The sequence below is a fragment of the Lupinus angustifolius genome, chromosome LG16 (assembly GCF_001865875.1).
Source record: "Lupinus angustifolius cultivar Tanjil chromosome LG16, LupAngTanjil_v1.0, whole genome shotgun sequence".
Classification (NCBI taxonomy): domain Eukaryota; kingdom Viridiplantae; phylum Streptophyta; class Magnoliopsida; order Fabales; family Fabaceae; genus Lupinus; species Lupinus angustifolius.
In genome coordinates, this window is record NC_032024.1 from 16,678,627 (window position 1) to 16,699,555 (window position 20,929).

Below are 20,929 nucleotides of genomic sequence, written 5' to 3' on the forward strand. Positions count from 1 at the left end.
ATTAATATATTAACATTTATATTAAAAAATCAATAAAAAAACCAATAGATTTTTTTATTTTCATTAAAAAATTAAATTTAAATAAAAATCGGTCGGACATAATCATTACGGTTCAATTGAAAACCATACCAATTTAAGATCATTTTATCAGTTGAATCGGACGATACAATCCGGTTGATACAGCACTAATGAAAAGTCAATAATAATTAGATATATTATAATGCATTAAACTTATACAATTGTGACTGAATTAATTATTTTTCTCTTTTAGGAAAAACGAAAAGAAAGAAAAATTAAAAGTGATCAGAGATTTTGGTTTGAAATTTTTTTGCTTTCTTCAAAACTCGTCTTTTGAATTTCGCGTCAAACATTTTCGAAACAAAAAGAAAATGCTACGTTTGAAATCGTTTCGACCTACGAGTGATAAAATCGTGAAGCTCCAATTGCATCCAACGCATCCATGGATGGTAACTGCTGATGATTCCGATCGTGTTTCCGTTTGGAATTGGGAACATCGTCAGGTACATTTTCTACTTCTACCTTTTTTGCTTCTTTTGTATTCGATTTTGATGGAAACGTCGTCGTTTTAGGTCATATATGAGTTGAAAGCTGGTGGAGTTGATCAGCGACGTTTGGTTGGTGTTAAATTGGAGAAGCTAGCAGAGGGAGAAACAGGTTCAACACTTTTTCACTTGAAAATCGATTCAGAATGTATCATTAGTTATCGTAATTGTTCTTTTATTGTAGATTAGGAGCAACAATGTTTTAAGTTGCGAATGAGGTAATGTGATTGTGACGTGAAATTATCTGCGATCAAAACAATGTTTTTGAATTTGATGCGGCTCAATTATGGTATAATGCAGTTGCATTGTGGCCTTATGTAGCGGCTATCAGTTTGATTCAATGTGACAACACAACTGCAGGGTGATGCGATTACGAAGATTACCGCAACTGCAATATTGCAGTCAATTAGGTGATGTGGTCCGCAATTTGAGACAATGAGGAGCAAAGATGTATATGTATAAAAAACGGGCGGCCTAGTTGACAAAGCTCCACCCTAGTGGGACATGGGGAGGGTAGACGCATGCAAACTTGCACTTGCAAGTGAATAGCATGTTTTCACGATTTGAACTCATGAACTTCTAGTTCACAAGACAAGCAACCTTACCGTTGCACCAAGACTTACCCATCAATGATATATATATATATATAACAAAATTCAATAAGCTAATTAAAATATATATAGACGAAAAGGATTTATAAGTATCTAAAATTTGAAATATGGGATATGATAAGTATCACGGAGACAGGGATATTTGTGAAGTATTAGTATTATATAGATTATGTAGGTCTGCTGAATTTGATTTTATTAGATGGATTTGGAAACATAAATATCATCATTGTTACCAGGAATTTGCTACTCTAATATGGTATTGTCACGGCTACTTTGTGGTAATTGCTAACTGTTTGTGTTTGCTGAATTGTTTTATTCTTGCTAGTGAAAAATCTTTGATTAGCTGTATTTGCATTATGTGCTTGCTATGATAATTTATAATATCCGGGCATGGTATTGTTACTACTAGACCATTTGTTTTTCTAGAATGCAAGTTTTACTATTGTTTAATTGATCTGACAGCTAGAATTGCTTTAACTTCTGTTAAGCTAAGTTGTTTTCTAGTTATGTTGGCATACTTATCTTGCGTGGTCGAACTTGTTACGTATAATTTTATTGTTTTTTTGTAAATTGTTACAAGTGAGTTTCACTTTGTTCAAAAAGATAAACAATGTAATTAACTGTTTCTTAAAACATTATTGGTGTCCTTAAATATTTATTTATTGATCTGGTAATGGAAGTTCATGATTTTATGTTTTTTGTTTGGTAGAGTCCAAAGGGAAACTCACAGAATCCATTCGTGGAGGAAGGTAATACCTTCGCTTTGTGTCTTTGTATCATTTTCTGGCTTTTATGGTTTCATGTATTTATCATGACCCTTTATGTGCCTTAAAGTGTTAAGCAGGTGGCTTTTTATGATGATGATGTACACTTTTGGCAACATTGGCATAATCGTTCTTCAGCTGCAGAGGCTCCAACAGGTGTCCATACATCATCTTTTAGTTCTCCTGCCCCATCGACAAAAGGGAGGCATTTTCTTGTTATATGTTGTTTAAACAAAGCTATATTTTTGGATTTGGTGACGATGCGTGGCCGTGACGTACCAAAGCAAGAGCTTGATAACAAGTCCCTTCTGTGGTAATTTTTTGTTACATTAATATTGTGCAACCCCTATCATTGATGTTAACATTTCTACACACTATCTGATTAGGCAAGACATGTTGACTATCTGATAGCTATTGTACTTTTTGTGGCAATGCCTATCCAAATCATCGCCTTTCCAGTTCTTTTTATTGTTGTACTCCAATAACTTGAGCGATACTTTGATGTTGTATCCAATTGTGGCAGTTGTTTGTGTGCGGCATTCTTGCCTGGAATAAAAACAACGAGACACACAGACATCAATGATATGTATATTACTCTGAATAAAAACAACGAGAATATTATGTGTTACTCCAAAATATCACTCCTTCTCAGAGACACAGACACAATCATGGAGAGATACATATATATGCTAAATACATGCTAATTTTTGGAAATCCTAATGGAGCTCTTTCTCCATGCAATCATTTATTTGTCATCCCCTTGATGTTTTTCTAATTATTTAGTACAAATTACTGTCCTTGGGTTGAAAAATCACCAGCTTTTCAAATTTCGGCTTCACCCTTCATCTTGATTCTTGATGGAAGTTTGGCATCACATTCTTTTATGTGCATCATATGACATTATTTTTTATTCAAGTCATAAGTTTATTGCCAAGAACACACCATTTTTATTTTCTCTTTGCAATATTTATGCACACTGTATAAATTGTTCCTATTTTCCATTTGTATCTTCTGTTACAGCATGGAGTTCCTTTATAGATCTGGCGTTGGTGATGGTCCTCTTGTTGCTTTTGGTGCATCTGATGGTGCCATTAGAGTTATCTCAATGATCACATGGAAGGTGGGTTCCTAAAATGTTCTTATAGTTACAATTCTTAGCATGTTATGTGATACCTCTGTTTCTTGCAGCTTGTGCGAAGGTACACTGGAGGTCATAAAGGATCAGTCTCTTGCTTGATGTCCTTCATGGCTTCTTCTGGTGAGGTAAATTTTGATTACACATTGAAGAACTTATGCTACTTTATTATATTTCACTGCCATTATTGTTAGGAAGTTAGGATTCTGTGGTACTCCTCACCTTCGCTTCAACGCTTACACCTTCTCACTTTTCCTATATTCTGTATAGGTAGCCATTGGATCGGACAAATGTAGGTGTTGATGTGACAGCCCTGCACATATCTAATGGCTACTTGTGCAGAATGTGAGTATGTAAGAGTAACATTACTCTATGATAAAACCAAGCTTGTGGATGTACCTAATTCATTGATTATTTTGTCAGAACTTTCAAACATAGTAATTCTATGCCTCTGTGGATGTACTTCATTTCTTCAATTGGAAATTTCATTTGAAGGGAACATTTGCGAAATCTCGGTGTTTTTCCTTTACTTATTTTCTGATTACAATGCTGGAGGGTTTACAGGAAATTGCCTTGAAAATCCGATTGGCTGAAATCCACAAAGGCCTAAAACACAAGCCCTATCCATCAAAGATGATGAATAAGAGACCTCTGGCCCAACTGCCAGAGATTCTTCCATCACCCCAACCAATCTCTGCTGTTTCAAAAAAAAAGAATTACCCCAACCAATATAGCTCACTCTTACCAAAAAGAGCTACACATCAAAACAACTTATTTTCTTCACGACTACTTAATTTCTAAATTTGATAGAAAAATGCTTCCAATTTCACCAGAGATAACCACTTTTCCCTAATCAACACAAACACCTTATTTAGATATTGGGATTGTACATTTATCAAGGCATTGAAGAGGTTTTTTTTATCAAGGCCTCTTCACTTGCAAGGGTAAGACTGCATACATCTACCCTCCTCAGACCCCACTAGGTGGGAGCCTTGTGCACTGTGCCGCCCTTTTTTCAAATTATTGGATGTTACAGCTGCCTACCTATGGATGTTTCTTTTATCAGCTCCTTGTAATTTAGCCTTGTACAATGTGCCGCCCTTTTTCAAATTATTGAATTTTTCAGCTGCCTACCTATGAATGTCTCTTTTATCAGTTCCTTGTAATTTCTTTGGGTCATCTTTATATTTTAACTGGCATTACTAGTTCAGTACTATTTACAGAAGTTGAATTTTGCAGTGGCATTGCGTCCAACAAGATAATTTGTTTAGAAATTACAGTTTCTAGTTATTCTTGTTAAATGCACATGCTGATTTTGCATGCTTGATTATCTCCAAATATTGCTTTTATGTTCGGAAGAAATTGTTGTTCTTCGATATGAGGTTTCGATATTTTGATCTCTTTGGCTTTCAGTCTCTCCTGGTTTCTGGTGCTAGTGATGGATTGCTCATAGTCTGGAGTGCTGATCATGGACCAAGTTCACGTGAACTTGTACCCAAGCTGAGTTTAAAAGTACCATTCCTTTCCTCTTATTAACTCCACTCTGTCTGCTGTTTCAAAAATTGTTGAAAGATGAATAAAGTTGCTGTTCATTATGACTAGTAAAAAGGGATAAACCATCATTAGATGTGACTTAACTATAGTTGCTATTTTCCTCTTTGGTTAAATAAGTAAAATTGATTTTTGGTTGCGCTTAGCATGTATATGAGATGTATAACATTATAATAGAAAAGAAAGGCCCAATGTCCAGGCAGAAGGTGGAATGCAAAAATAAATTTCGTCGAGCAGAGTTAAATTCTGATATTTTTCTTAGATTCGCTTCCTGCTTATTTTTCTTTTCCTTTTATTTTTACACCCTATTATTTTTTTTGTATGACTTGTAATGATTCCATGCATGCACATTTCATTGGTTTATGATACCGTGTGTTGCATCTAGGCACATGATGGCGGAGTTGTGGCGGTTGAGCTATCTAGGGTGATAGAAGGTGCTCCTCAGCTAATTACAATTGGTGCAGATAAAACATTAGCTATATGGGACACAGTCTCCTTTAAGGTGTGATGGTGTTGCTAACACCTGGATATTTTTATTCTGTGAAATTCTCATGGCGAATAGAAAGACCTGGCATAAATTATTAATTGTTGCCTGCTTTTAATTCTCAGGAGCTACGGCGTCTAAAGCCAGTTCCAAAATTGGCTTGCCACAGTGTGGCTTCTTGGTGCCACCCTCGAGCTCCAAACCTTGATATTCTAACTTGCGTCAAAGATTCTCACATATGGTATATAGTTGTCTTTCTACTTTGATAGCTTTAAGCATTGTGTTTGTTACATGATAGCATGATGATAAGAAATTTTTAAATATTTTGCTAGGGCAATTGAGCATCCCACTTATTCTGCTCTCACAAGGCCATTGTGCGAATTGACCACAGTTATTCCTCCACAAGCTCTTGCTCCTAATAAGAAACTGAGGGTACGCTGTCAACTGGTTATCATTTACCATCTTTTTTTTTTGTCAATGTGTGATTTTATTGAATCAATACAACCAAGAAGAATAATATGGATATAATCCATAGCATCTAAATACTCTGGGGATAATAATTTTGAATACAGGTGAGGATTTATCAATTTCAAGTGTAACCAAATCTATTTAAAGCCTTAACAAAGAAGAAACTGAAATTCAATCCCATATCACTCCACCACTTATATACTACTTGTTGTCTCTACCTGTAGTGCGTTTGGTCAAGTTTAACTTTGACATTGAAATTTTGCCACAGGTGTATTGCATGGTTGCACATGCTTTACAGCCACATCTTGTTGCTACTGGAACCAATATTGGTGTTATTATCTGCGAGTTTGATCCTAGATCTCTTCCTCCTGTAGCTCCGCTACCAACCCCGTCAGACAGCAGAGAGCATTCTGCGGTATTTGTAATTGAAAGAGAACTAAAGCAATTAAATTTTCAGTTAAACAACTCAGCAAATCCATCCCTTGGAAACAGTAGTTCCTTTTCAGAAACAGGAAAATCCAAGGGAGATTCTTTTGAACCATTACCTGTCAAGCAGGGGAAGAAGCGCATTAGTACACTTGTTCCTCATGATTCATACTCAGTTCTTTCTGTCAGCAGTTCAGGAAAGTAAGCCGCCTTTGACTTTTGCTACAGTTCTATTGATGTGGATTATTTAAAATTTCAATGAAGCAATTTTTAATTACAAAGCTAATGTTGTTTTTTCTTCAAAATGATTTATTGGTCCTGTTTTTCTCTACAGAGCATTGAACACAAGAAGTTAAAAAAATTTGTATGCCACATAATATTCACAACTCACATTGACTATATTTCATTTAACATGCTTTTGGTTTATATGTTGTTTCTTTCTGTGGTTAAACTGCCTCCTCTTCTAGTATATATGTTTGACTGCCTTTTGTGTACTGTGGTTGCTTTCTTACTATATCATATATTTGCAGGTACCTTGCAATAGTTTGGCCAGATATTCCATATTTCTCGGTCTACAAGGTTAGTGATTGGTCAGTTGTTGACTCTGGCAGTGCAAGGCTTCTTGCTTGGGATACATGTCGTGACAGATTTGCTATATTGGAATCATCAGTACCTCCTAGAATTCCTGTAGTTCCCAAGGGTAGTTCATCAAAAAGAGCGAAAGAAGCTGCTGCAGCACAAGCAGCAGCAGCAGCTTTTGTTGCTGCTGCCTCTTCCTCTGCTTCTGTTCAAGCCCGCATCTTGTTAGATGATGGAACATCAAATATACTAATGAAGCCTGTTGGTGCACGCAGTGAACCAGTAAGGCTCTTCTCAGTTTAAAGTTTTTCTCAAAAAAATTATCGTAATAATCTAAGTTTTAATGATTGCTGGCTTTCCTGGTGGCTATGCTTCTTTTCTTATTAATAAAACTTTTGTGCAATTTTTAAAGTAAATATCATAGGAACTGGAATTTACTAGTTAGAAATGAACCAAATAAAGGGTGCTCATCTCCTTAGAAAAAAGGAAGATCTTCTGAACAACTAGAAAACAGCAAAAGCAGCAACACCGTAAAACTACAAATAAATATAGAAAATGGCATGATCACTAGGAATGCCATGAGCGCACTGATAGACACTGGTATCCTTAGCAACAGAAAAGGGAAGAATTTAGAAGAAGAATTGCCCCTAACACAGAGTCCAATTGGATCTGCTAGGGTTCTAGAACTGATTATTAGAAATTGAGATAGAGATTACAAGATTAGGAAGGATCCCTCGACCCTACTCCACTGATTCCACAATCAGTTGGTTACAATCCAAAAACTAACTTCCCTTCTAACCAAACTTCTATTTATAGATTGCTCCCCCTCCCCTAACTGCCTAAACTACCCAGCTGGTAGGAAAAGGAAAGTTTGTTATTCTAACCAAACTTTCCCTTTTCCTCTTTTGTATACATTAGTGACCCTTGGCCTGGTATGAGCCTTATCACGCACTTTCCTAGCTGTCCATTCTGTTATCTCCCCTCTTTCCTGTAGCTAATTCCTTCAGTCTTTTGCTCCCTTCACTCATTATAATTCCCTCCTTGCCTTTCTCGCATCGTTTTTTCTTCTCGTGGGATACTTGGATTATAGGGTCATCAAAATGAAAATAGTTAAGATATAATTCATCTAAGATTGCATTTATTTTGATTGATAGCTACTACAAATGCAAATTAGAAATTGAATATTGATAAACGAAGGAGGGAGAGAATGTATAGATAGTCAATTAGTCATAGACTAATGCTTGATCTGATAAATTGTATATATTAATTGATTAATTTAATAATAATTACCACAACATTGTCTATGGCGGGTTTGGTGCTATAAAATATATCAGGCAATTATTTGGTAGAAGGATTTCATGTTTACTGTTTCAAGCTAAATGCTGTAATGAAGGTTCACATCCTCTGTATAAAATTTGCTGTGGTAGTGTTTTACTAGATGAACTAGACAGATCTAAGATTTAAAGCTCTTCAATAAATCCACATCTGCACTATTGCCAACAGTAAGAACTGTTTGCTTTTCTATTTGAAGATAGTTTCTCAGAGAGTTCATGATCCCTGAGAAAATGTGAGAAAGAACAATAAAGTGATGAAAAAGGATGAGTAAAAAGAGGAAGATAGAGATTGAGGCGAAAAGTATCTGTCATTAGCTAATCTGTGATCAGAAACCGATCTGAACTGTATTATACAGGGTCTAGAAACATGTGGAGGATCTAGAAGCTAAGACTAAGCTACTAACCGTAACAGAACATAACTGTCATAACTAAATGCATGCCAATTAACATAACAGCATTGATTAGGTTTGATCAAGCACCCTGAGTTTGTCACTTATCTCACAATACCTAAAATTAGACAAAATTTAGTGAGAATGTTTTCACTCTGAACATGAGCTGGAATGTGAGAGACAACATGTTGAGAACTTTCTCCCTTGCAAAGACTAAGTCTAGCTCTATTATATGCTTTGTTCTGGAGTGTAAACTGGGTTATGTGAGTGATACATTGCTGGCTGCTGAGACTGCACAGTATGTGGTAGGGATAGAGAGTGGAACTTTGAGCTCCTCTAGCAGGGTCTGAATCCAAATTAATTTTGTGGCAGTATAGTCAAGGCATCTGTGTTCAGCCTCAATACTTGAACTAGAAACAAATGGTTACTTCTTTGACCACCTTGAGGCCAGGTTAGTACCCAAGTAAAAACAAGCCTTATATTGACCTCAAGGCATCATAGTAGGCCTGAAGTGAGGTAGTTAATGAGGCTGAGCACTAGTAAGGCAGGTCAATGTTCCGTCGGTCAATGATGAGTAGATTGCAGTATTAAGCCATAAGGTCTGATGCCCCTATTTTAAACAGGGGTCTAGATTCTAGAAACATATAAAGGGTCTAGAAGCTAAGCTACTAGCATATCATAACTGTCATCACTGAATGTACGCATAAGTAAAACAATAGTATAACATACTCTAACAGTAGGACCTTTTGTGGTTGTTATTCTTCTAAAGGAGTGTCATTGCAAATGGGGATAATATTTTGAATCTTAAGGTGCCTTTCTAACTGGTGTATCTCATTTTAGGTCATTGGTTTGCATGGAGGGGCACTGCTTGGTGTTGCCTATCGAACATCTAAGAGAGTCAGTCCTATTGCTGCTACAGCTATTTCAACAGTCCAGTCTATGCCCTTATCAGGCTATGGGGGCAGTGGTCTTTCTTCCTTTACTACTTACGATGATGGATTTTCTTCTCATAGACCAGCTGAGGCGGCACCACAAAACTTCCAGCTTTACAGGTGAAACTTATAATTGTAAAATAAAAAAAAATATCGTTTAGCTCATAAAGTTTCCTTATGTTTCAAGTCCTTCATTTCTCGGCCTGCCAAATAAAGGAAGTGTTGCCTCTTTAAGAGTAGAATACTCACATGTATAAGGATGCTCAAAGGAGCAAATTAACTTTAGGTGTATATTGACTTAGCAAGTCCAATTCATCAACCCTACCCCCTTTCTGGTATCATCCAATTTTCCCTTTCAGTGTCCATTTGGCACACATAATTGGAATGGTCTTTCCAATTACATGCTCAGAATTGTGATTGTATTTATGAATTTTACAAAGAATTAGAACACAGAATTAAAATTTCGAGTCTATTGTTTGAGTATATTGATAAATAAATTTATTTATATTTTATGCTAAAATCTTATTTATATTAAAGCTTTTATTTAAAAATAAATCCATCAAAATTATGACATTAATTGTATTCACATTAAAAACTATATTATTTTTATTTTAATGAAATTCAGAAAGGAATCATATGAAGACCATTACCAATATATAGGTTCTCCCAGTTATTCCTTTTATATACACCTAAACACAAATGGAAACATAAAAATAATATGATTCTACATGGAAACATGGAAAGTGAGATATTGGTCAATGGTCAAGGGAAAATGAGAAAATGTGCAGAACAATATTTACGACTCCTTAGGTGCACGCTGCTGCTTGTATTCCGCCACTGTCGCTGCTTCTGTACCGCTGCAGTCACTGCTTGTGCGCTGCTGCCACTGCTTGTGCGCTGCTGCCACTTGTGTGCCGAAGACACTGGTGGTGGTGGGTAACCGAAAGCCACAAAGGGTTTATAGGTGGAGAATGGAAAAGAAGAAGACTTATGGAAGAAGAGAGAGTCACGTGGAGATGGATATGGGTAGCAGAGAAAATATTAGGGGAGAGAAGAGAGCGATGAAACATAATACTGACTCAAACAAAGGCTCACTACACATTATAGTTCTCAAGTCACCGTAGCAATTCCAAATTTGGAATTGCAATTCAAAGGATTGGGGTTAGGAATTGAGCTCGGGAAAATTTAGTTATAATGTAACATAATACTGACTCAAACAAAGGAGAGACACTACACATTATAGTTCTCAAGTCACCGTAGCAATTCCAAATTTGGAATTGTAATTCAAAGGGTTGAGGTTAGGAATTGAGCTCGGGAAAATTTAATTATAATGTAATTCCATGGAATTGGTACTTGGAATTATGATTTCAATTTCAAGTGAATTTCCAAACATCAGAATTATAATAGCAAGGCACAATTCCAATTCCAAGCTCTAATCCCATGGCCAGTACCACACTCTACGCAGACTGTTAAAGTCAAATTCAAGCATTTATCATCTCTTCGGTTGCATGCATCACTCCTCGGTCTAATGGAATGTCTTCTGAGAATGGTTGCTGAAGTCTATGGCAATTAAACATAATTCTTACCAGTCATATAGTTCAACAGAGAATTGAGGATCCTCTGAAATGACGAAGTCCCTTCTATCATTTTTTTCTTTACAAAGCTTAAACTATTCTTCCTATCCCATGCGTTCTCTTGCTTACCCGTTTGGATCTTTTGTACTTAAGTTTTCTATTTGATTTAATTATTAGTTCTTTTCAAGTGAGAGTTTCTGCAATGGTCATGTGAGATGAACTGTTCCACTTTGTCTACCTTCTCTCTTTCTGTTTTCCATCGAGCCCTATATTTATTTTTAACACTTTGTAAGATCCATCCTTTCTTGAAATTCTACTGTTTAAGGAACTAATGAATGAGAGCCAATGACCTTGCTTGTTCTTGGGTGAGCTTGGATCTTTTTGTGGTTCTATTTTGTTTGATATAAGGGCATAAGATCTCATTGTTACTCTGATTCCTGTTATCCATAAATCCATTTTGCAGTTCTTTATTTGAAAACCAAGTGTTAAAACTTTTCTTTTGTCCAAGTTTTTCTGTGGAAGTTAAGGCCATCTGAGGTGTAGACTTATTGTTGGATAATGGTACTCTGCATATGTATCTTTTCTAGACTCGTACATTTGACAAGACTATTTCTATTGATGATTGATTTATGTGTTGCTATTGGAGTTCAAAGACAACAGCCATTTTGTTTCACAGATTGCTTGGCAGCTATGCAATAGGTTTTTCGGTCAACTTATTTGACACTATTGGTTGCTTATGTGATGCCTCACCCTCATATATCATTCAGGATTTTGTGTAAATCATGGGATGAAATTTTTTGTTTATTGCGATTATGTCATGTATGGCCTGTAAACTCCTGATTCACATTACATTCATATCAAGTTCAATGCCATTATTGCTTTAACCCACTAATCTATATCAGTGTTTGTGAGGGTGTATTGTTTTCAGGTTTTCTTTAAACTTAATCTCATTTAATTTTGTTTGTGATTCAGTTGGGAGACATTCCAGCCTGTCGGTGGCCTACTTCCTCAGCCAGAATGGACTGCTTGGGACCAAACTGTCGATTACTGTGCATTTGCATACCAGCAATACATAGTCATATCTTGTTTGCGCCCACAATATAGATACCTGGGGGACGTTGCGATCCCCTATGCTACTAGTGCTGTTTGGCACCGGAGGCAACTGTTTGTTGTTACACCAACTACTGTAGAGTAAGCTGTGGCATTTCCAACAGTTTTATTCATAATTACACCAACTTTCTAATTCTTGTTTTATTGGTCTGTTGTTTTTCATAAATTTGCTTTAGTTGTTTAGAAGGTGAAAATGATAAAGTGGTAAACTATGCTTTACATTTTTAAACCCCTGTCTATTTCCTAATAGACCAAAAAAAATTCCGTTAATGGTGGCCAAAGAAAAATAAGGGAGAACACATCCACCTTAGGAAGTCACCAATAATGAAATAAACATATTAAAGGAACCAATGTCAATCAACCAATCATCCCATTGCATTAGCTGTCAGGTTTAGATAAACGAAAGGTTTTAATGAATATCTCCAACAGTCAAAATCTGCACCTTTACCCCTTATATGGTTAATTTTCAGAATTGTGTTTGTGGACGCTGGGGTTTCACAAATTGACATTGAAAGTAAAAAGATGAAAGAAGAGCAGAGAATGAAAGAAGCACAGGCAAGAGCAGTTGCCGAGCATGGAGAGTTAGCACTGATTGCAGTAGATGGTCCCCAAGCTACTACTACAGAAGAGAGAATCTCATTGAGGCCACCAATGCTGCAGGTTAATAATACCTCTCGACTTAAATAGTCTATGACAATGAGTCAATGATTCAACATTTTATTGTATCTACTACTACAGGGAGTTTCTCTTTTTACGTTAGTATCTGAGAATTTTTGCCAGGTCTATGGTTGAAATGTTCAATTCAAATAAATATTTTGGATGGACTGTCGGAATACTTTTGGTAACTACACTTAGGGGGTATGCTTGTGTTCAATATTTCGGTATATTGTGCATCTTGGGCTATCTGTTAGGTTTCATCATTTTTAAGGGTGTAATGAATTAATATGCGACTCTTGGTTTTCGCAAGGATGAAGATGATTAAATAAAATTCAAGTGTATGGTTCTGATTTTATTTTGAACTAGTCTTTAAATCATAAACCATTCAACATGATGTCTTGTGAGAAATGAGAGCAGATCAGAGGCAAGTTACTTTCTTGTTGGTTATATATAATGGTGTTCAGTTTTTTATCCTTCCTTGAAAATTAAAGCTTTGGGTTTCCTTTTGTAGCATATGTTACCCTCTGAGCTTGTTCTTTTTTTGTTGTTGTACTGTCTAATAAAATATTATTTTCTTGTTTTAAAATGTAAATATGTTTCTTTCTTGTTTTCTAGGTGGTTCGGTTGGCATCCTTTCAGCATTCTCCTTCAGTGCCACCTTTCTTAACATTGTTAAAACAATCTAGAGTTGATGGTGATGACTCTTGGATGGCAAGAGAAGCTGAAGAGAGTAAGGCCAGTGAGGTTGCTGTTGGTGGTGGGGGTGTGTCTGTGGCAATTACTCGTTTTCCAACGGAGCAGAAACGTCCAGATGGGCCTCTTGTTGTGGTAGGTGTCAGAGATGGAGTTCTCTGGCTAATTGACAGGTAACTGAAACTTCTCAGTGTCAATTGTATGTTTAATCCATCTAAGCCCATGCATATGTGCAGTTGTATGTGAACTATTTTTTCCTGGAGTTTTCCATTCTTTTCCCTTTCCTTTAATGCATAAAACACAGACATGCAATGGCTTTCTCACTAGGGTAAATTCTGCTTATCTCGCTCGAGTTTGTGATGAAATTACACTGCCTTCCCTTGAAATTTCAGAAAATACACTAACCACCCTTTGAGAAGAAACTAACCTAAGTCCTAAGGTGTTTTGATCAAATGAGAAGATCATAAAAGGCTCAATGAGAAAAGTTGATCAAGTGAAAGACTTGTAGAGAGAGTCTGGAGAAATCATTAAAAAAATATCTTGATCTATAAAAATTGGTTTTTGATGAAGCACAGCGATTTCATTTAGTGGGATAAGGCTTGGTTGTTGTTTTTGTACTTTGTTGGGGAAGAGGTTTTTCATTAAGAGAAAAGGATGAGTAAATTGGTATTTATGCTTCTGTTTCGGGTGGCAACTGGTTAAATTGAGAGTTGACTTTTTCTGTGTTAGTTTTGGGTTGCTTGTAAGTGACATAGTTAACATGTGATGATGGATATCTACTTTAATGTTATTCATCTGTATAGTTAACATGCCATGTTTTAAAAATGATGCTATTGATACCTGGGTTGTGGTAGGTACATGTGTGCTCATGCCTTGTCCTTGAGTCATCCTGCTATTCGTTGTCGATGTCTTGCTGCTTATGGTGATGCTGTTAGTGCAGTAAAATGGTACTGATTTCCTTTTCTTTTTCATAACAATCACCTACTTATTCAGATATATTGTATATCTCACATTACTTGTATAAACAGGGCAAGCAGGCTTGGAAGAGAACACCATGATGACATAGCACAGTTTATGCTTGGAATGGGCTATGCTAATGAAGCACTTCACTTGCCTGGAATATCTAAGCGGTATGCTGTATGCTTATAGCCAATAGCTAGCAATTTTAATCGACGTTCACATGTTATGGCTAGACCTTAAACATATAGGTGTTTACTTTCTGCAGGCTGGAGTTTGATTTGGCAATGAAGAGCACTGATTTGAAGAGAGCTCTTCAGTGTCTTCTTACCATTAGTAACAGCAGGGATATAGGACATGATAATACTCCTGGGCTTGGTTTGAATGACATTCTTAATTTACAACAACATCAAGAGAAAAAACCAGATTTAGTTGATGGCGTTGAGGGTATAGTGAAATTCACGAAAGAGTTTTTGGATCTTATTGATGCTGCAGATGCTACTGCACAGGGTGAAGTTGCTCGTGAAGCTCTCAAAAGGTTTGCTGCAGCTGGTGCAGTGAAAGGGGCTTTGCAAGGTCATGAGTTGAGAGGATTAGCATTACGCCTTGCAAATCATGGGGAGCTGACTCGGCTAAATGTATGCCACTTTCATGAAATTTCCTTTTTTATTGAACTTAACATTTGTACCTTATGTTTTTATATGACTGTTTGAGACAACCAACAATCTTATTCTTAATTTCAACATTGTTTTTGTTTTCATAATAAATAAAGGATTACATTTGTTCGCTGCAGGGTTTGGTAAACAACTTAGTCACACTTGGCTTGGGACGGGAAGCTGCATTTGCTGCTGCTGTCTTGGGAGACAATGTTCTTATGGAGAAAGTTTGGCAGGATAATGGAATGCTGGCAGAGGCTGTGCTTCATGCTCATGTATGATTAGTTATGTAAAACTAGTTGATCCCTCAATTTTAGCACCTGTAGTCTGACCTTGTTATTTCCAGGCACACGGTCGTCCAAGTTTGAGGAACTTGGTTCAGGCCTGGAACCAAATGTTACAGAGAGCGATTGAGCCGAATTCGTCACAGAAGACAGATGCTACATCTGCATTTCTTGATTCTCTTGAGGAGCCTAATCTTACAAGTTTGGCAGAAGCAGGGAAGAAACCTCCTATTGAAATCTTACCTCCTGGGATGGCGTCTCTTAATGCTCCTCCTATTTCCATCCAGAAAAAACCAGCTTCTGCTGCTCAGAATTCACAACAGGAACCAGGCGTTCAATTGGCAATTGAAGCACCTCCTACAACCACAGCAGCGCCAGAGAGTGCTACACAGATACAACAGCCTGAAGCCACTGATGCACCAGTGACTGATCCACCTCAGCCCAAGGGTACCTCAGAGTCCATGCCGGTTCCAGAGTCTGCTCCACCTAAACCAGAGTCAGGTGAAACCGTTGTTGATAATGAACATCCTACCCTTGCATCAGCAAGTGATACAACTCCAACAGTTAATTGGGAAACCATTCAGGCTGAGTCTACGAGCATTCCACCACCACCAGAGGTCCCATCACCAGTAGCAGTGGCTCGAGCGACTAATGCCCCGACTCCAACTACAGTACCTGCGACTAATGCCCCAACTCCAACTACAGTACCAGCTACTCATGCCCCAAGTCCAACTACAGTACCTCCTACTGACCCTTTTTTCCTATGATTGATAATACCTACCACACACTGTTGACATGGGCACTTAGAAAATGAATTTAATTTACAATTAAAGTTTTTCATTTGTAAAGAAATCATTTTGGATATGTAGGAAGTGTAGTATCTTTTGTAACAAATCCAGACTCCAGATGTGAAATTCCGCCTGGCAGCTATATTTTACCGATTTTCTTTTCGATTTTGTACATTATTATTGTACTGAGCTGAAGGGTTGTCTCTTATTGTGAAATGTAACACATGAGAGTTGTTTTCTTTTCCAATTTTCAGTTTTTGTTGACTGGAGTCGAACTTCAGCATTTTCTGTTTGAAAAGTTTACATGTTCAGTGCAAGTCTCTCTAGGCGATCACTAGTTTATGGACTGAAGTAATAGATTGTGCTGATCAGGTGCCAGTGTCTTTATCTGTTATACTCAAACTTTGCTCACAGTTGCATCAGGCCGAAGTGTTGTCGCACTCGCCTGCATTTATCGTGACGCTTTTTCCTTGGCCATTCATGATTGTTATGTAAGAGCTGTTTTCAGAAGAGCAATATTTCTGCATTTGCTTGTATATACCAGAGAGGAATTCTTTTGCACTCAAATAACAAATTACTTTTTCTGTGTTCCATTCATTGTTGCTACTCACTTCTGTTTTATTCAACATGCTCAATTACTATTGTATAAACCACCAGCTTCATTCATGGTATGGTTTTGCTTTCATTTTTCCCCTAGCTTTGCTTTGACTCTGTTATATCCTTCACCATTTCATAATCATATTCAAATTGATGTCATTACTCAACTATAAATGTAGCTTATAATCAGAAGTACTCAAATACATACTTATATCCCAATCCATCCCAACTAGTTCTTAGGAGGTTTTGATACTAACTAGTTCATGTAAACAACCTCTATGTTTGTCGGGGTAAGACTGTGTATATCTATCTTCGCCACACTTTACTAAGTTGGAGTCTCGTACACTGGATCACCTTTTCTTTTTTACTATGACTGACAAGCATGTAGGCAAGTCTAGAATCCATGGGCTCTCCTATGTTTTGTTCAAATAAAAAAAATATCTTTGCAACTTAAATTAGAAGGTTGAAATTCCTTTGCATTAGGATATGCTATAAAATCAAGGTTAACAAGTTTGTACTAGACTTAGGAATCTGAATGACTATTCTATTTGCTTGAAAACATTTCACCTCTGGCATCCATGCTTTTGCTTATAGGTTGAAAGTTATTCATGACATGAGCAAAGACAGTAAAATAAAAGTAGAAGCTTCAAATGGTTAATGATGATAGATATTACTTATAACATATTATCTAATATAGGTTTGTGAACTTACCAATAGTCTCTCATTATGCATAAGGCATGTGTTCACACTAATCTTGCTTAAAACAAGTGCACTTTCATCAGTTTCATGATAGTATACAATGAACAATGACACCCAATTCATTGATAGCACTTAACCATGCTTATAAAATTGAATACAATACAATCTATCTCGATATAGCATCATGTTGTCGTTCAATCCATGACTTTACGTAATCTAATTATGGCTTGATTGTTGTACAAACTCATACATTTCTACCCTTATTAATGTGGATATGATAGAAACTATATACCATTCCATCTATGTTACCAAATCCAAGAGAAGTTTAGGTTATTATTGTTGCCATAATATACTCTTCAAAATATAATTACTTGTAACTAATTTTTGGCTTTCTTTTACATAAAGTATACCTTTTTATATTTGGAAATGGGGATGTTTGGGAATTATTTCTCAAAATGTTCCAATTTGTTAAATCATTCAAGAACCTAGACAATAGACTTGTGCTTTAAAAAAATTAGCAATAGGCAACAAAACATTGAACAAAAATGGAATTTATATATCTTGTTTGATAGAATGTGAAACAAACAAACAAAAACCATTCAAAATTTATTGTATACCCTACTCACAACAAGTTCTTCTCTGCTACAGCTAGAAAAGCTACAAGATTACAACAAGCTTTCCATCCCAAGAGACAAAAAAATTATGAGCCCAAGTGATTGTCATTTAAATGCTGCTATGAAAATGGCATATAGTAGCTTATTGCACTAATGATCCATCCTTGTATAATTGTAATGCAGTTCCAATCTTCCAGTTAGATTTGTCATACATATTCTTCTGGAGCAGTATATGGTTTCACATAATCTAAAGGAGATGATTTCAAAACTTCTGAGCTCAGTTTTCTGAACACAATTCTCTTTGTAATTTGTTCCCATGCATCTTTAGAAGTTTGTCAATGAATTAATAAACTGAATTTTATCCATAAATTCAAGCTATACAAGCAAATATGCTATCAAATTCTCATTATCATCCTAAAAAAATCATGGTTTTATAAGAGAGACAGGATAATAGGCTTATCTATTCTTGTCTCCTTTATTTGTGAAACTGAATACTTTACACCCCAAATGACACTTCTCTCATAGCTGCACACAATATGTCTAATCCGCATCAGAACATGTGATACGTCGATATCCAGCCACGGTAATATCAATATATGGTGTCGATACGGGGTGTCAAAACCAATTGTTCAAAACTAGATCCACATGTTTATTATTAAGCATCAATTTCTTTACCCTTTCAGCCTCTTCCATCTTTTTACCCATAACATACAAATCACAAACAAGGCTGTAAACCCCTCCGTCATATTCTGGTTTTGCCATCGTTAAAACCTGTTCAATCACCCTCTCAGCCATCTGAAATTGCCTGTGCTCCTTACAAGCCGACAAAAATGAACCCAAGACAACAATGTTAGGCTTCAATTTCATTTTCCTAATAATCTCATAAGCTTCCTCTAACATCCCTGCTTTTCCAACCAAATAAACCAAGCATGCATAATGCTGAATTCTTGGTTCCATTCCATTGTCTTCAATCATCTTGAAATATCGGCGCCCTTCATCAACCAACCCACCATGAGCACAGGCACTGAGAACCCCGGTAAAAGTGAGTTCATTAGGTGTGACCCCCGAGACCAACATCTTCTCAAACACAACCAATGCTTCTTCACTGAAGCCATGTTTCGATGCGCCACAAATCAATGCAGTCCAAGTCATCACTTCCCTTTCACTCATCAACTCAAAAACCTGTGCCCCACTTCTCAAGTTTCCACATTTAGCATACATATTAACCAAAGCATCACCTATGTCCACATTCAATTCCCACCCACTTTTCACCATAAAACCATGAACCGATTTTCCTGCCAACAATCCAACACACCCCATTTTACCACACGCAGATAAAACCGAACCAACAGTCACTTCATCAACTTTTGTTCCCTCCTGAAACATCATTCGTCGAAACAAACCCAAACTCAGCTCATAACTTCCAACATTGTTGTACCCAGCAATCATGGAAGACCAAGACACCATATCTCTACAAGGCATTTGTTCAAAAACATCACGCGCCCTTCGAATATCATTCCCCGATTTTGAATACCCCTTAATCATGGTATTCCAAGTAACAACATTTCTATGCGGCATTTCATCGAACAAGATACATGCATCAAGAAAAGACATTAAAACATAAGCATTTAGAAGAGAGGTTGAAATGTAAACATGGGAATTGAAACCAAGTTTGATTATGTGGGAATGGAGGTGTTGAATGATGGGTAAGTTATGAAAATGGGTACATGATTTTAAGGTGAAAAGAATGCAAAATGAATCAAAAGGGACATTTTTTTGGTGCATTTTGGAAAAAAGATGCATAGATTTACGAGGAGAAGATGCATATTTTAAAGCTAATGTCCATGAATTGAAGGTTCTGACAAAACATGAGAAAAGTGGATGTTTCATATGTTATGTTCTGTTCTATTGGCTGCATCTGTTTCCGTTCAATTTCACAAACTAGATGAATGAGGAGGGGATCATCATTTCCTGGTGGACATTTGTTGTCCATAAAAGTGTATCATCAATTAATTGGTCAGAAAAATAATTAATTATTAAAATTTTAATTTAAATATATTTTTTCAACTAATCACAAACAGAGCAGTGACACATGAAATAAGACACTTTGTGGGATAGCAGATGTACTCTCATTTCGTCGTTAATTATCTTTTTTAATCAATCAGACGTTGACCGACTGATATAAGACATCACTACTAGATCTCTAATTTTCAAACTACAAGATCAAAAGTTTAATTCATATGACTAACTACTGGTTAGAGAAACAACCATATAGTCCGAAAATTGATTAGTTTGTTAGAATATATTTTTAATTATTAAAAAAAATTGTAATTTTTGTAATTATAAAACTTACTAGTTAAAATATTTTGGGTGATTGTAACAAAACATAACATATATAATACTTTTTTTTGTGTGGTTGATATATAATAGAATAGACATAATTTAAAATAAATATTCATTGTGTTCTATCAAAATATTAGCTTATACCAATTTTTTCTATCAAAATATTAGTTGTGGTCTATCAAAATATATGCTCTTTGTCTATGTAGAAATTACATGCTTCTCATGGCCAAACATTGTTGAGGTATTGAATCCTATTAAGTTTCATTTTTTGTTACTTTATGAGATTGGTGTATGAGTCCAATCCATTGAGAATTGTAAACATTTCTACTTGGTGGTGTGTAACACATTTTGAACAAATAAGTACTTTTGATACCCTTTGATTAAAATCTTGCTTACCCAATATTAAAAAGATAAGATTATTATTTTTGGGTCAAAGTGTGACTAGCCTCCAACTACCAGAGAGTTCCATTGTTACATGAGTATGGGAAGAATAAAAAATCATAAGTGAGACACCATATTTTGAACCAAAACCTTAACACATTAGTTTCATGGACATTTCCTACTTATAAGCTTTTTCACTCCTCCATACATATCTAATGTGGGACTTCACACTTGAATAAACCTAACGAAGTTTGATAAGTTTTCCAACCTCTAATAGATTGGTCATTGTAACATTTATGTTGTTATTTTCTAAACTAGTCCATATCACTCAAATTTATAC

The 20,929-nt window shown here is 36.1% G+C and overlaps 2 protein-coding genes across 4 annotated transcripts; one reads left to right on the plus strand and one right to left on the minus strand.

The window, feature by feature from the left end:
• Positions 326-15,972, plus strand: LOC109330065. Of its 3 annotated transcripts, XM_019564054.1 has the most exons (21): positions 326-521; positions 591-675; positions 1,884-1,923; positions 2,009-2,251; positions 2,959-3,058; positions 3,127-3,201; positions 4,487-4,585; positions 5,010-5,126; positions 5,234-5,349; positions 5,441-5,540; positions 5,845-6,203; positions 6,533-6,863; positions 9,145-9,356; positions 11,783-12,001; positions 12,391-12,580; positions 13,193-13,443; positions 14,125-14,217; positions 14,299-14,400; positions 14,496-14,865; positions 15,021-15,158; positions 15,230-15,972. In XM_019564054.1, exons 1-21 carry the CDS (start codon positions 390-392, stop codon positions 15,932-15,934), a joined length of 4,077 nt encoding a protein of 1,358 aa, XP_019419599.1. In that variant the 5' UTR covers positions 326-389; the 3' UTR covers positions 15,935-15,972. The 3 variants fall into 3 exon arrangements, with proteins under 3 accessions (XP_019419599.1, XP_019419600.1, XP_019419601.1); XM_019564055.1 differs by lacking the exon at positions 326-521 and having other exon boundaries at positions 629-675; positions 2,019-2,251; XM_019564056.1 differs by lacking the exons at positions 326-521; positions 591-675; positions 1,884-1,923; positions 2,009-2,251; positions 2,959-3,058 and adding an exon at positions 3,344-3,426.
• On the minus strand, positions 18,172-19,810 carry LOC109329090 (pentatricopeptide repeat-containing protein At1g33350-like). Its single transcript, XM_019562759.1, has one exon. It carries the CDS (start codon positions 19,753-19,755, stop codon positions 18,481-18,483), a length of 1,275 nt encoding a protein of 424 aa, XP_019418304.1. The 5' UTR covers positions 19,756-19,810; the 3' UTR covers positions 18,172-18,480.

What these genes read in the sequence shown, in the direction of transcription:
- LOC109330065 (XM_019564054.1), top strand. Translation starts at nt 390, where the DNA reads ATGCTACGTTTGAAATCGTTTCGACCTACGAGTGATAAAATCGTGAAG. An exon ending in GATAACAAGTCCCTTCTGTG is followed by an intron (nt 2,252 to 2,958) that starts GTAATTTTTTGT and finishes CTTCTGTTACAG; the next exon opens with CATGGAGTTCCTTTATAGAT. An exon ending in GTTCTCTGGCTAATTGACAG is followed by an intron (nt 13,444 to 14,124) that starts GTAACTGAAACT and finishes GGGTTGTGGTAG; the next exon opens with GTACATGTGTGCTCATGCCT.
- LOC109329090 (XM_019562759.1), bottom strand. Translation starts at nt 19,755, where the DNA reads ATGAAACATCCACTTTTCTCATGTTTTGTCAGAACCTTCAATTCATGG.